Source organism: Triticum dicoccoides, chromosome 3A (assembly GCF_002162155.2).
Source record: "Triticum dicoccoides isolate Atlit2015 ecotype Zavitan chromosome 3A, WEW_v2.0, whole genome shotgun sequence".
Classification (NCBI taxonomy): Eukaryota; Viridiplantae; Streptophyta; class Magnoliopsida; order Poales; family Poaceae; genus Triticum; species Triticum dicoccoides.
In genome coordinates this window covers 20,691,182-20,706,554 of record NC_041384.1, presented here as the reverse complement: position 1 = coordinate 20,706,554, position 15,373 = coordinate 20,691,182, and the positions used below count along the sequence as shown (strand labels likewise).

The following is a 15,373-nucleotide window of genomic DNA, read 5'->3' as shown; positions in this document are numbered from 1 at the left end:
ACATAAACAATGCCTACTCTTGCTCGACGGAGTACTGTCAAACAACCAAACAAAGCTACGTGTTGGTGCTCCAATCAACCTGCACCACTACGTGCTGCTTTTGACTGCTTGCGAGTCACAATCTAGCTAGTGCAGTCAACCAAGTCGCCATCTCATTCAGACAATTTCACTAGAATAAACTAGCTACAGAGAAAATTGGCTGATATGGCTGTCTGACTCTGCTGGCATATATGGTCTCTGTACACTGGAAAATAATCTATAGGAGTCACAGTTGTGCTCAGTAGTGCTCAGTCATCACGCACATATGGTACAAGTCTTGCTTCGCAGGAGCTTTTTTGTCTTGAACTGTTGCATTATTGGGACGATTCGAGTCTTGACCGTAGACCAGTGAAAAATTTCAAGTAATGCGACTTCTGAAAAAAACTATTTCTGAACCCCTTCTTTTTATTCCGATTTGCTGGAGTGCTTCCCTCATTATCCATCTCCGGCCGGCCTGACCATTACATTATTGGAGCTGAAGAGTTCAGTCTTGACTCTTCCTATTTTGCTTTGATCGCCCTCTCTATAAAAAGCCTTGCAACAATCCTGCCTTCCTACCAAAGAGAAAAGAAACAAGTACACTGCCGTGTTGGAACTTAGATCAATGGCTTCAATCGGTTGGGTGCTACTACTCTTTATTGCGGCGCTTTCTGCGCTACCCACCTCCGGCGCCAACGGTGATGGTAATAACCTCACTCTCCGGTGCCATCCAGACCAGTCCGCAACCCTCTTCCAACTAAAGCAATCCTTCTCGTTCTTCCATTACCCCAACGCCCTTGAGTCATGGCAGGATGGTACTGATTGTTGTCTTTGGGAAGGTGTCAGGTGCAGCAATTCCTCGGGCCATGTGACTGCTTTGGAGCTCGGTGGGCGTGGCTTCTATAGTCAGGGCCTTGACCCTGCAATCTTCAAGCTCACCTCGCTCCAACAACTTGACCTTAGCATGAACAATTTTGGCCCGTACAGTCTCCCGACAAATGGGTTTGAGAGGCTCACCTCGCTCACCCACCTCAACCTCTCCTATTCAGTCTTCCGTGGCCAGATACCTACTGGTATCGGCAAACTTGCCAACCTTATCTCCTTGGATCTTTCTACTACTACTGATGATTCTGCTGTTTATGGCTATGATACCAACGCCCTTGATGTTATTAGTCTGCCCAGGCTGGAGGAACCGAACTTTGAGATCTTAGTGGCCAACCTCAGCAGTCTGAGAGAGCTCTACCTTGATGAAGTGGATATGTCTAGCAGCAGAGACTGGTGCCATGCTCTTGCTAAATCTCTTCCCCATCTCCGAGTTCTTAGCTTGAGGGACTGTCAACTCAGGGGTCCTATCTGTCCGTCTCTCTCAACCCTCCACTCTCTAAATGTGATTAACCTTCAAGACAACTTCGATATGCCCGCTGCTCCTTTTCCAGAGTTTTTCATGGATTTTCTCAATTTAAGTGTGCTCCAACTTGGTTGGACAAATATCCAAGGGTGGTTCCCTCGTAGAACCTTCAAATCAAAAACTCTACGAGTTCTTGACTTATCCTGGAACCACAATCTCTCAGGGCACGTGCCCAACTTCTCCAACGCAAGTTCTTTAGAGACAATGATGCTAGATGGGACCAATTTCTCCTTTGGAAAAACAGGCTCTTTTAGCAATTTCAAGTCTTTGCAAACGTTAAGCGTTGATGTGAATTTTGCTTTTATGGAGCATCAATCTTCACTCGGTATTCACATGTCTTTACGACATCTGGAACTCACCCTGACGGACTCGACAAAAGATTTGGGGCTAATTTTGTCATCGATCGGAGACCTGCAGAACTTGGCAAGCCTAGAACTCTCAAGATGGAACTTCTCTTGGACATCCTTCTCTTCAGTTGCGAAACTCAAGAACTTGAAAAGCCTGTCAATCATTGACTGCTACTTCACTAAGCCATCACTATCGGCAATTAGCAACCTCACAAACTTGGATAGCTTGGAAATCTTTGCTTATGATTTCTTATGGCCAATACCGTCTGCAATTGGTAATCTCAGAAGTTTGAAAAGCTTGGAATTTGTTAATCCTTATGGTTTCTTAGGGCCAATACCATCTGCAATTGGCAATCTCAGAAGCTTGAAAAGCTTGGAAATTAATGCTCATGGTTTATTAGGGCCATACCATCTTCAATTGGCAATCTTAGTAGCTTGATAAGGTTGGAAATTTCTGCTTCGGAGTTTTCTGGGCCAATGCCAGCTTCAATATGCAATCTTAGTAATTTGGAGGCTTTGGAGATTCACAGTTCTGGGTTTTCTGGGCCAATACCCTATGCAGTTGGACTACTCAAGAAATTGACATCACTACGGCTTCGAAAGTGTAGCTTTTCTGGGAGCATACCAAATTCAGTATTTAATTTGACTCGCCTAATTGAGTTAGATCTTTCATTTAATCTTCTCAGTGGTAAGACTTCTATATTCTTATTCTTGAGAGCAGTTTTTTTAATTATTATACAAGTAATATCCTAAGTTTCTAGTACTAAACGACACTGCATATTCCTTCGTAAATGTATGCTTTATTTAAGTTTATGTTCATTGGTTACTATGACTATTCACTGTTGCTTTAAGAGACAAATAAATTTAATGGAACAGTAATAACTAATAAGCATGCATCCAGATGGTAATATTCCGAACAATAATACTGAATCAAGATTACCTAGAGGTGGCACTCCCTTCGCACTTCTGATAAGATAATCTCTACTCCCTCCGTTCCTAAATATATGTCTTTTTAGAGATTCAAATATGGACTATATATGGAGCAAAATGAGTGAATCTACACTCTATACAATGTCTATATACATCCGTATGTAGTTTATATTGAAATCTCTAAAAAGATTTATATTTACGAACAGAAGGAGCATGTCCTTTGTGAGATAGGATTTCGGTGTGGAAATGCCAGTCTTTGAAAAAGTAAGTCATATAGGAGTATATGTTGTAGTCTTGGTTCAAAATACCAAAAAAGGCTTTCGCCCGCTTTATATATAAAGCAACATTAGCAACAACCCGGTACAAACGCACGCCATCACAACACACGCACACACCCAAGGCAGGATACATAGGCGTTGAGCGCAGCAACACCACCTCTAGCACTACAAGAGCAACCAGGGTACCACCGCGAAGAGATCAAGCCACATACGACGAACTGTGGGCTCCAAGATGGCGCCTTCAGGAAGGTTACGACACCGGCGCGCAGCCACCGTCCGATCCGAGGATTAGAGTTTTCCCTGGAGCAACATGATGGGCAATGAGAGCCGTGATGAAGCCTTCGAGAAGGGGACGAGCTTCGCCGCCGCCGGTCTGTCCTAAGATAGAACATGTTCTCATCCCGGCTAACACTCACCGCCACCGAACGCCACACCCCGGCTACCACGCCGCCCATGGCCATGGCCACCGGGCAACACCGAGTCACGGGCTCTGCCCATGAGCACCGCGCTCCCACCGCCAGGGCCGCCGCCCCGGCATCCAAGACCCTGACACCACCTCACCCGAGACCCGCCGCTACACCAACCAATGAGATGAGCAGAGAGGGCCCTCCTTTCGCACCCCTGGGCGGCCTCCAGCGCCGAGATCCAACTAGGCCGGCCAAAACTAGTCTCCATCGATCGCCCCGTCTTGCTGCTCCCGGGCGAGAGACGAGCTCCCCAGTGGCTCACCACCACCATACAGGAGGCAAGGATGATTCCGCGGCCGCCTGGCGGCGGAACCCTCTCTCAACGATGGACAACAGCTGGGAAAGGGCCAACCCTTCGACGAATGTAGCACCCGGATGACAAGAAGAGGGATCGAAGGCCGAAACAAGCCGCCTACAGACGAGCCGATGCCGGAACATGCCAGCCGTCGCCGCGGCCGACCTGCCAAGCTGTTGTCGAACCACCCATGACCGGGGCAGCAGCCACACCGGGCCATTGCCAAACCCACGCCGCCTGCTGAGCTCCAAGCATCGGATCTGCCGGGCACACTCCTCCCTCATCCAGATTTGGCGAGCCGGGCTCTAGCTACTGCAGCCCGCAGCAGCTAGCGCGGCCCAATAACCAGCAGACGAACGCGCACCTCCAGTGTGCCGCCATCGCCACCGACTACTGCGGAGGTGGCCGCCCGTGGCCCAAGCCGCCCGCTACAACCCATGCCGCCCGTCCCGGCAGCCGCCAGATCTGGCACAGCCAGCCACCGATGTCTCCTGGCCAGACGCACTCCGCTGCCACGCAACCCACCACGCCACAAGCTTGCCTCAGCGACGCCATCACCGAGGCCCGTCGTCGCGCTGCCACAGCCTGCACACAGTAGCCACCCAGTCATATGACACCGCCCTGTGTTAGTCCCATGCGGGCGAGGTGGATAGAGATCCCCGCCGCCGTCGGCAGCGGCCGGGTTTTGCCCGGGCGCGCCCTGCAACGGCGGCAAGGGGGAGGAGGGAAGAAGAGGCGGGGGGCGCGGCCGGCGGCTACGGTTCCCCCGGTCGCTCTGGGGGCGAGGGAAGGACGAGGGGAAACTTTCTCTAGACTTTTTCTATTGTTTGCCCTTAGCTTCATTGTTTTGTAAGGAACTTGTTCTTCCTCGTATTTTCATGCTATTTAGAAGAAGGGTTGTATCGTCATTTACTTGTATTTTTCTCTTGGTTTTGCAATTTAATTCCTATGTCTGGCAAGTGGCAGCCTGAGAAAATTGTAAGGGAGGCTAGCGAAAAAAGTTATGTTGAGATAATGATATTTTTTTATAGGACTCAAGAAAGTATGAGTGCAATGTCAATCGTAAATACAACCTTGTGATCTATGCGTATGTCAGATCCTACATTTACTAGAAGAACGCCCGTGCGTTGCAACGGGGCCACATTAACTTTAAGAGTTCAATATTACGACATTGGCGACTTTTTTTACCATCAAATCTTCACACACACAGAACCACACTCTCCCTCCCTCTTCCTCACTCTCTATCCCCGTCTCCCTCTCGCTCTAACACACACACATATCTATCTTATTGGGTACGGGACCATAATTCATCTATTTCACACATACACGCTAGTGCATAACAATATGGATTATGTGTATTATATTTGCCACCAGAATTGAGGGAATTAATTTCATGTAAATCGACCAGCCACAACTCCAAGAATACGCGGACGAGGTGGTTCGGGGCGGCGTCGGCGCCGTCCAGCGCGGGCCACGGGCCCGCTTCCAAGTGCACGTGCAATGCACGACTTCACAAATATTATAATCAGATATGAGAAATCACATGCATAGAAAAGACATTCTGATAGCAATCCAAATACCATACTCAATTGAATACCTAACCTGGACAATACTCTTATTTCTATGCGCCAGAAAAAAATGGAATAGCAAAGCTAAGTATGCCTACATACGCTCAGATTATATATAAGAATCTTGGATGAACAATTGCAACAAAGCACTAAGCAGCGATAAATTTAAATAAAAAATCCATTAACTATGGAGACAACAGGCTTGTTACAACATAAAGAGATAGAAAATGTCACCTCCAGTAATGTAGCGCAAAGGAGTGGAATGAAGCATGAATGAGCGGTTGCATGTTCTTCTCCATGTACATGGATCAGCAGTAGAGGACAAGTATATAAGTACTTGACCGAACTCCACTCTTCGTGTACGGAGAGCCATGTCACATTCTCGCCGCTGCAGCATGGGAGGACGGCTGGTTCACGTGACCCTCCAGCTGGGGGATCCATGGTGGCTGACCGTCGAGCTCGAGGCAGAGAAGTTGAGGGCAGTAGTGGCGAGATCCATGCCAGCCAACCGGGCGAAGAGGAGGTCGTCGGGGAGGGACACATCGGCAAGATCCGGTCACCACGCGACCTGAAGAGCAACAGTGATCTCCACAAGCTGTAGGCCGACGGCGTGCTCCATCCCCTGCGATGGGGTGACCATGGCGGTGGCCACAGCTCCTCATGCTCGCCTCGATCTCGGCGACACACCCTGAGTGTAGGAGGCAGCAACGACCTCGACGAAATCATGGCCTCCATCCCGGAACGCAATCATGTCGCTCTAAATAAATGGATTCAATCATGTGACTCTAATTACTTCGGATTGTTATGTGCACACTAAGCGGGGTGCAGTTAGGAAAGAAAATGTTTTCTAATTAAAGTGATTGAGTGATTTAAGGTAAGGTTAATTAATTTAGATTTGATTTTTAGTGATTGTTAGTAAAGTATGATGCGTCTTTAAAATCTTTTATTTGTTTCCTTAAAATCTATTATTTGTTTTTTAAAGAAATTTGCAATAATGGAAGGTATCGGTTGATTTGGATAAGTTAGTAAATTTAGATCCGTGATTGCGTGCACGTTTGGAAAGTGCTGATTTGCAAGGAAAGAGCTGAGAGGTAAATAAACCGGTGAATAAAAAACCAACATCGAAAAAAATCTACGACGGTTAACCTACGAAAAAAAACCGAACGAAAGTGGTGGGATGAAAAAAAATCTGGAAGCGAGACTACCAACTGCTCCATTAGGAGTAGAGACTAGAACTAGTAATAATGTACGTGCAATGCACGTTTATATTAGATAGGATATTAGTTGCAAGTTATATTAGGTAAGATATATCTGTTGCACGTTGGTATTTGGTAAGATATCAATTACTTTTTCACGGGAATGGTAGGATATTAATTACATGACAGATTTCAAGAGATAGCGTTGAGTCAAAACATGTTTATAACCTATGGCAGTGGTGGGTAATTATAGCGTTAAACATGTTTAGTGCTTAACATTGAAGCGATTTGAACCGCTAGATAACATGATTTGACGGTCGAGATGGTTTGGATCTGTCCATTTGGGTCTTTTTATATTGGTATAGATATGTAAAAATTGCTTGGTATGTTTATACATGGTCCTCTTGGGTTGTTATGGCCACATGACATGTTTCTACATAGTCTCCTGCGTGTTACCATCAGGTCTAAACAATCTTGTAGCACATATGTCCATGGGATGCGTTTCAAATCTTGGATGTCGTTGCTCCTAGTTGATAAGAGCCACCTTCTCGTAGTAGTATCCTACTTCATTTAGTGTAGGCAACATGTCCTGAGGTTCAACCTCTTTGCTCATTGTTAATAGTGTCCTAGACTTTTCAATGACATGGAGGAGAGATGATTAAAGTGAGAGAATATAGTCTTCCCTTGGTGAAGTGATGATGTCTTCATATGCATCCCAATATGCATCTGCATCAGCATGCATTTGCATCTGCATCTGCCGAACATTATTCTCTACTTTCTTTACCATTGTGCATTTCCTTGGGAGACAAAGAAAAGACAGTGATAGCGCGCGACACAATTTTTTGGGGGTGTTTGTAGTCATTTTTTGCCCTTTATTGGTAAGAGTTGCATAAGTGATAAGTCTAAACAATAAAAACCCCAGAATAAAAAGGGACAGAGCGGTTAGTACATTTTGAAGGAAAGATGTGTTTTAGTTCACTTGACGTGCTCACATCCATGTCTTTGACATTTATGTCTAATAAATATTGGGCTTGACTTCGCAGTTAACACCCTCTATTGCACTTACCTTCTTTCTACTGCACTTTTTCATACTTTCGTGTTAGATTCTACTGCATCTACCTTGTTTTTACAGGACAAAAATGCAATGGAGTAGAAAGATGCAATACAGTGGAAAAATACAATGCAGTAGAAAAGATGGTTATCCAAATCTTAAAATGTAAATATGCACTGGTTAGCAATACACTAAACATTTAAGATAAACATTCACTCTCCTTTCCCGGACTGTTATTACTAATAAGGACGGATGGTTCAACATTTGTTTCTTTAGCAACTTCTGGAGTGGAGGCCCTTAACTTGATTTTCACTAAAAAAACAAGTCAAAAAACTCGGTGGGGGTGTTACATAGATTTACGTGCACCATCTCGGATAGCTAAAGAGGATCAGAGAGGAGGAAGGAAAAACGAGGGGGGATGGAAGAAGAGGACACTATCTAGGCCACTCTTCCATCCAACATTTAACAGAGACAAGTCCTTCTTTCTTAGCTCTGCGAGCTCATAGCCTCACCATAAACACACATTGACTTTCCACCATTGCCGTCAGCACGACAACATTGTCGAACACCTTCCTATTTGTCATTCAGCCACTTGTCTGTATTATTCTCTTCAACAAAAAAAAACTAAAGATTTGTTTTAATATTGTATGTATGCATGCTCCTAAACTTTGTAGTGACTAATTTCTAGTTAAGTATTCCCTCCGTCCCATAATATAAGAGCGTTTTTTACACTAGTATAGTGTCAAAAAACGTTCTTATATTATGGGACGAGGGGAGTATTTCATATAAGTATATAATACATGATAGTCTAACTGGTAAGTGAGAGCATGTAACATCTTCACACTTTATGCAGGGGAAATTCCAACATATGTTTTCACTATTCCAACATTGCGACACTTAGATATTCGTTTCAATCAGCTCTCTGGCTCTGTACAAGACTTTGATGCGACATCTTCGCACTTGGTGTCAGTGGACCTAAGCACAAATAACTTGACAGGAAATATTCCCAAGTCGTTCTTTCAACTCAGAAGTTTGGCCTATCTCGATATTGCCTGGAATAACTTGTTTGGTTTGGTGGATCTTTCTTCATTTTGGAGGTTAGAGAGTCTCACTCATTTGGGTCTTTCCCACAACAATCTATCAGTTGTGGAATTGGATGGAGAAGATAACAACTCTCCATCTATCTATCTCCCTCGAATTACCATGTTGGGATTAGCAAGCTGCAACTTAATGAGATTCCCAAGTTCATTGGCACACCTTAACCAAATGACTTACTTGGATTTGTCATCCAATAGAATCAGTGGGGCCATTCCAAAGTGGATGTGGGTGACATGGAACAGTAGCCTTACGTATTTGAATCTTTCACACAACCTTCTCAGCATTATGCAACTTACATCATATGTTCTCCCTTTCGATCGGTTGGAAATTCTTGATCTTAGTTTCAATCAGCTTCAAGGGCAGATTTCCTATGCCGAGCCGCCCAGCGGCTATCTTAGATTATTCAAACAATAGTTTCTCTTCAGTGCTTCCAAACTTCACTCTCTATCTTGGCCATGAGTTCAGGATTTCTAAAAACAAGATTAGTGGACACATACCTAAGTCAGTTTGTGATTCAACTATTCGTGTCCTCGACCTATCTTTTAACAACTTCAGCAGGCAGATACCTTCATGTCTAATAGAAGATGGTTACATGAGCGTGTTGAATTTACGGGAGAATCAATTTGAAGGTATGTTGCCTAACAACATCAAAGACAATTGTTTCCTTCACACATTAGACTTGAACAACAATAAAATTGAAGGGCAGCTTCCAAGGACACTTACCAAGTGCTTGCAACTGGAGTTCATTGACATAGGAAACAATAACATGGTAGGTACTTTTCCATCATATCTGGGGGTACTTTCCAGACTTCGCGTCCTTGTCATGAGATCCAACCGATTCTATGGCTCAATGAGTGGTGCTCTTCACAGCGGTGACAAATCTGTAGAATACTTCTCTAGCTTGCAGATTCTTGATGTTGCCTCGAACAATTTCTTTGGTAATTTGAGTCCATATTGGTTTGAGGGGTTGAAATCAATGATGACAGAGTTGAACAGTACTGGTGAAATTATGAGTGCTTTGAATGGAAGTGGTAATGTTGAACATCCCTATCAGGATACTGTTACTATATACTATAAAAGCATCTATAGGACATTCAATAAGATCTTGACAACTTTAACAGCCATTGACATATCAAATAATTCATTTGATGGCACCATTCCTGGATCGCTTGGGAGGCTTACTTCGTTACATGTACTAAACATGTCAGGCAATGCCTTCACCGGTCACATTCCGCAAGTATTTGGCAGGATGACTCAACTAGAATCACTCGACCTGTCTCAGAACCAGCTTTCCGGTGATATTCCAGCGGCACTAACAAAACTTAACTTTCTTGGTATCTTGAACTTGTCCAACAATCAGTTGGTGGGAAGGATACCCCAGTCAGGTCAATTTGCGACGTTTGAAAACAATTCATTTGAAGGGAATCTGGGGCTGTGTGGACTGCCATTTTCCAACCCCTGTGGCGTTTCACCTGCTCCTCCAAGCACCATGCCTGCAGATGATTCGTCTCATACTGATGTGGTACTGTTTCTCTTCTCTGGGCTCGGCTTTGGTGTTGGATTTGCAGCTACCATTCTGATGAGATGGGGTCTAATCGGCAAATGGTTTGTTAAATCTGCAAGAGATTTGAGGACTTGATCTGATTGTTGGAGACCGCTTCCAAGTGCAGTCATGCTCTGCTGGATGGGAGCCAAATACGTCTTGTGCAAGTGTTGCTTGGCCAAATGGTTAAACATCTTGTAATATATCTCCTCTCATCTCCCGGTTTGAATGTCTTGTGTAGGTTTCGCTTGGAGACAAATCATGTAACCAGTTTGTAATATTATTTGACTATAAATATAAAATCCACGCGGCCTGAGAAGGGTTATACGCTTCAGCAACACTTATGATTTCCTTAATATACTCGTGGAAAGATGCTTCTGTGAAACATACACTAGTAGAAAAAGGGTCAAATGTTCACCCCTTTAGCCCCGGTTTGTATTTGAGACGGCAATAATGTGACCATTAGTGCCGGTTCGAATGGCTATGCATTAGTGCCGGTTCGTAATGAACCATTAGTGCCGGCTATGCATAAGTACACATTGTATGGGTGGTGTGAGTTATTGTGAGCTCGTCGGTCCTATTTGTCCGTCCCTCTCAAACTTCCACTCCCTAACTGTGATCAACCTCGAAGGCAACTTTGATACATCTGCCGCTCCTTTTCCAGAGTTGTTTATGGATTTTCTCAATTTAAGTGTGCTTCGACTTGCTAAGACAAATTTCCAAGGGCGGTTTCCTAGTGGAATCTTCCAATCAAAAACTTTAAGGGTCCTTGATTTATCTATGAATCAGGATCTCTCAGGCTGTGTGCCAAAGTTTTGCAACGGGAGTTCATTAGAGTCTCTTATGCTAGATGGGGCCAATTTCTCCTATGAAAACCCAGGCTCTTTCAGCAATATCAAGTATTTGAAGACGTTAAGTCTTGATGTGAATTTCATTCCTGTGGACAATCAGTCTTCACTCGGTGTTCTCAGGTCTCTACAGCATTTGGAACTCTCTCAGATGAACTCAATAAGAGATATAGGTCATGTTTTCTCATGGATCGGAGACCTGCAGAACTTGGCAAGCTTAGAACTCTCTGGAAATGTATGGATGTTCTCTCAGACATCCCTGTCTTCATTTGCCAAACTCAAGAGCTTGAGAAGCCTGAAACTCATGAACTGCAACTTCACTAGGCCAATGCTACCAACATTTGGTAATCTCGTAAGCTTAACAAGCTTGGAGATCTCCGGTTGCAACTTTAATGGTCCAATACCATCTGCAATCGGCAACCTGACAAACTTGAAAAGCTTCAATATCGATGGATGCAATTTCTTAGGGCCAATACCATCTTCAATTGGTAATCTCGTGAACCTGATAAGCTTGGGAATAAATGGTGTTTACAATGATATTGGTAAGTTTTCTTACTCCTATGTTCCAATACCTTCTTCAGCTGGTAACCTCAATAAGTTAATAAGATAGGAAATCTCTCATTTGTGTGTTTTCAGGACCAATACCATATGAAGTAGGAAATCTTAGTAACTTGGAGAGTTTGGAAATAAATGTAGCTGAGTTTTCTGGACCAATACCCTATGCAGTTGGGCTACTCAAGAAGTTGACATCATTACGCATTCGAATGTCTGGCTTTTCTGGAAGCATACCAAATTCAATATCTAATTTGACTCGCCTAATTGTGTTAGATCTTTCGTTTAATGATCTCAATGGTAAGGCTATAATTGGTTGATTCTTATATAAATGTTTTTAAGGGTATTGCAATGATTTATGTGACATGAAGTTAGTCACTAGATTCACTTTCAAAATATTTACTTATGCTTGTGATTTTGTATCATATATATTAGTGTAGTAATTTTTGCTTAACGGCTTGTCTTTAAAAAAATGAAATACACTTTGTATTTGATTTAGGAGGGAGTAATATAGTATAAGCATTCTAGCTTGTTAGTTTAAGTGGTACTCTAGAGCAGGTAACGTGCTTTATTCTGTGCAGGGGAACTTCCAGCATCTGTTTTCACTATTCCAACATTGCAACGCTTATACATTCAATCAAACCAAATATCTGGCTCTATACAAGACATCAATGCGACGTCTTCACACTTGGTATCAGTGGATCTTAGAAGAAATAACTTGATGGGAAATATTCCCGTGTCATTCTTTCAACTCACAAGTCTGGCTTATCTCGATATTGGCTGGAATAACCTAATGGGTTCAGTGGATCTTTCCTTGTTTTGGAGGTTAGAAAATCTCGTTCATTTGGGTCTTTCCAACAACAATCTATCAGTCATGGACATGGATGGAGAAGGTAACAACCCTCCATGTACCTATCTCCCTCGGGTTACCAGGTTGGAGCTAGCATGTTGCAATCTAACAAGATTCCCATGTTTATTGGCACACCTTAATCAGTTGTCTTACTTGGACTTGTCATGCAATAGAATCAGTGGGGCCATTCCAAAGTGGATATGGCCAACATGGGACAGTAGCCTTACATATTTGAATCTTTCACATAACATGTTCAGCATTATGCAACTTACTTCATATGTTCTCCCTTTCAACCGGTTGAATGCTCTTGATCTCAGTTCCAATCAACTTCAGGGGCAGATTCCTATGCCAAGCCCACCAGCAGCCATCTTGGATTATTCAAACAACAATTTCTCTTCAGTACTTCCAAACTTCACTCTCTATCTTGGTCTGGAATTCAAAATTTTGAAAAATAATATCAGTATCCTTGACCTATCTTTCAACAACTTCAGCGGGAGGATAGCAGCATGTTTAATAGAAGATGGTTTCATAAGCGCGTTAAGTTTGCGGGATAATCAATTTGAAGATGTGTTGCCTAACAATATCAAAGATCAATGTCTACTTCAGACATTAGACTTGAACAATAATAAAATTGAAGGTCAGCTTCCAAGGACACTTAAGTGCTTGCAGCTGGAGTTCCTTGACATAGGCAATAATCGCATGGTAGGTACTTTTCCATCATGGCTGGGGAAGCTTCCCATACTTCGAGTCCTTGTATTGAGATCCAACCAATTCTATGGGCCGGTGGGTGGCGATCCTCCCATAGATGACAGATCAGGAGAATACTTCTCTAGCTTGCAGATTCTTGATATTGCCTTGAACAATTTCTCCGGTAATTTAAGTCCAGAATGGTTTAAGAGGTTTTACTCAATGATGGGAGATTTAACCACTTCAGGTGAAATTATGAGTGACCATAGCAGTACCGTTTATGAACCATATCATCAAGAGCCCTATATAGATATTGTGGTGATAACATATAAAGGCATTTATATGACATTTCATAAGATCTTGACCACTTTAACATCAATTGACCTGTCAAACAATTCATTTGATGGTACAATTCCTGTATCACTTGGGAGACTTAATTTACTACTTCTACTAAACATGTCAGGCAATGCCTTCACCGGTGTTATTCCGCGAGAATTTGGTGGGATGACTCAATTAGAATCACTAGACCTGTCTAAGAACCATCTTTTTGGTGATATTCCGGAGGGGCTAACAAATCTCACCTTTCTTGGTATGTTGAACTTGTGCGACAATCAACTGGTGGGAACGATACCACGGTCAGGTCAATTTGCAACGTTCGAAACTAGTTCATTCGAAGGGAATCTGGGGCTGTGTGGACTGCCATTGTCTAACCCATGCGACATTCCACCTGCTCCTGCAAGTGCGGTGCATGGGGAGAAGTCCTCTCATGTGGACGTCATCTTGTTTCTCTTCACCGGGCTGGGCTTTGGTATTGGATTTGCTGCTGCCATCCTCATGAGATGGGGTCGGATCGGCGAATGGATTGTGAAATCTGCAAGAGCTTTGAGGACTTGATCTGAACACTGAAGATTGCTCCAACCGTTGCTTCTAGTGATGTGTGTGCAGTGCTTTTATGTAGAGTATTATTAAGCCTTTGCTACATCTTATCTTCTGTATCGTGTAGTTATCTGTAAGATATTGCTTGGACAAATGGTTAAACATCTTGTAATGTATGTCATCTCCAGGTTTAAACGTGATGTTTAGGTTTAACTTGGAGGCAAATGTTGTAATAAGGTTGTAATCTTCTTAGTCCACTATAAACAACAACACGCAGCCTGAGAAGGGTTATACGCTTTGCCAACACATCTGATTTCCTTTATACGACTAGCTTCTTGTGGCAACGCCTTCTGTCTGAAACATAGTTCGTTCTTTGTTTCAGTTATCGCAGTGAACGTATGAAACTGACCATCATTTTCCAGAACTGTTTCTGTATATCCTTACAAATGTGTTTATGAATTATTTTGACTGCATAGCCTCGAGCCGCAAAGGACAACTCTTTCCCAGCTCCCTTAGTTCTGTTTATGATTTATGCTTTAATCTTGCCAACTTATATTTTTACCTTTTTCATTTTTTCATTTTAATATCAAGAACATTATTTCAATTCATCAATATTACTTAAAATCCACCTTTTTAGAAATTCATGTATATTATTAAATCCATGAACATTTTAAAATTTTGTGTACATTTCTAATAAAGTCTTCAACATTTTTATTAAATTCGGGATTTAAGAAATTGTCAATGTGTTTTAAAATTCATGAATATTTTAAAATTAAGGAAATTTTTTATATATTTTGTGACCTTATTTTAATTTAATGAAAATATTTAAATTCCAAAATATATTTTATTTCGGAAAATTCTTAAAATTCTTGCAGTAGACGATTTTTGGAAAAAAACGATCAGCCCAACGTGCTGTATAGGCCACGGGGGTGTGCCTTTCCTGCCTATCCAGTGTGGAAGAACAGAAACCCCTATTTGCCGCTCGTTGTGGCAAGTTGTCGGGGCGACGCACGGGGAGACCGACGATCGTTAGTGATGGGCCAGCCCGTTAAACGTTTGAGCTATTTACGGTTTTGGCAACGTCGAAATCACTAATTTAGGAGTACTCGTTGCAAAGAGCCCTCCACTTTCCCAGATCGCGACAAGTGGCGCACATGCAGCACGCCACTTGTCGCGACCTGGGAGTTTTCTTTTTTTTCGTAGATCCGTTTATTCAAAACGTTTTATCTCTTAAACTGTGCGTCCAAATCTCGAACCGTTTTCACCGTTGGATTCCTCGCGTCAAGATCTTCAAAACTAGATCCCATGTTGATAGGTTTTGACGAATTTTTTTTTCACGAAAAAACTGGATGAAAAAAACC

General features: G+C 43.0%; 1 protein-coding gene and 1 pseudogene across 1 annotated transcript; both read left to right on the top strand.

Moving 5' to 3' along the window:
- The first annotated feature begins 643 nt into the window (after positions 1 to 643).
- On the top strand, positions 644 to 10,369 carry LOC119271018 (annotated as a pseudogene).
- A 373-nt stretch (positions 10,370 to 10,742) lies between these two features.
- LOC119271776 (receptor like protein 22-like) lies at positions 10,743 to 14,030 on the top strand. Its single transcript, XM_037553465.1, has 3 exons — positions 10,743 to 11,589; positions 11,684 to 11,899; positions 12,181 to 14,030. The coding sequence occupies exons 1-3, from the start codon at positions 10,743 to 10,745 to the stop codon at positions 14,028 to 14,030; spliced, it is 2,913 nt and encodes a 970-aa protein (XP_037409362.1).
- The last annotated feature ends 1,343 nt before the right edge of the window (positions 14,031 to 15,373 follow it).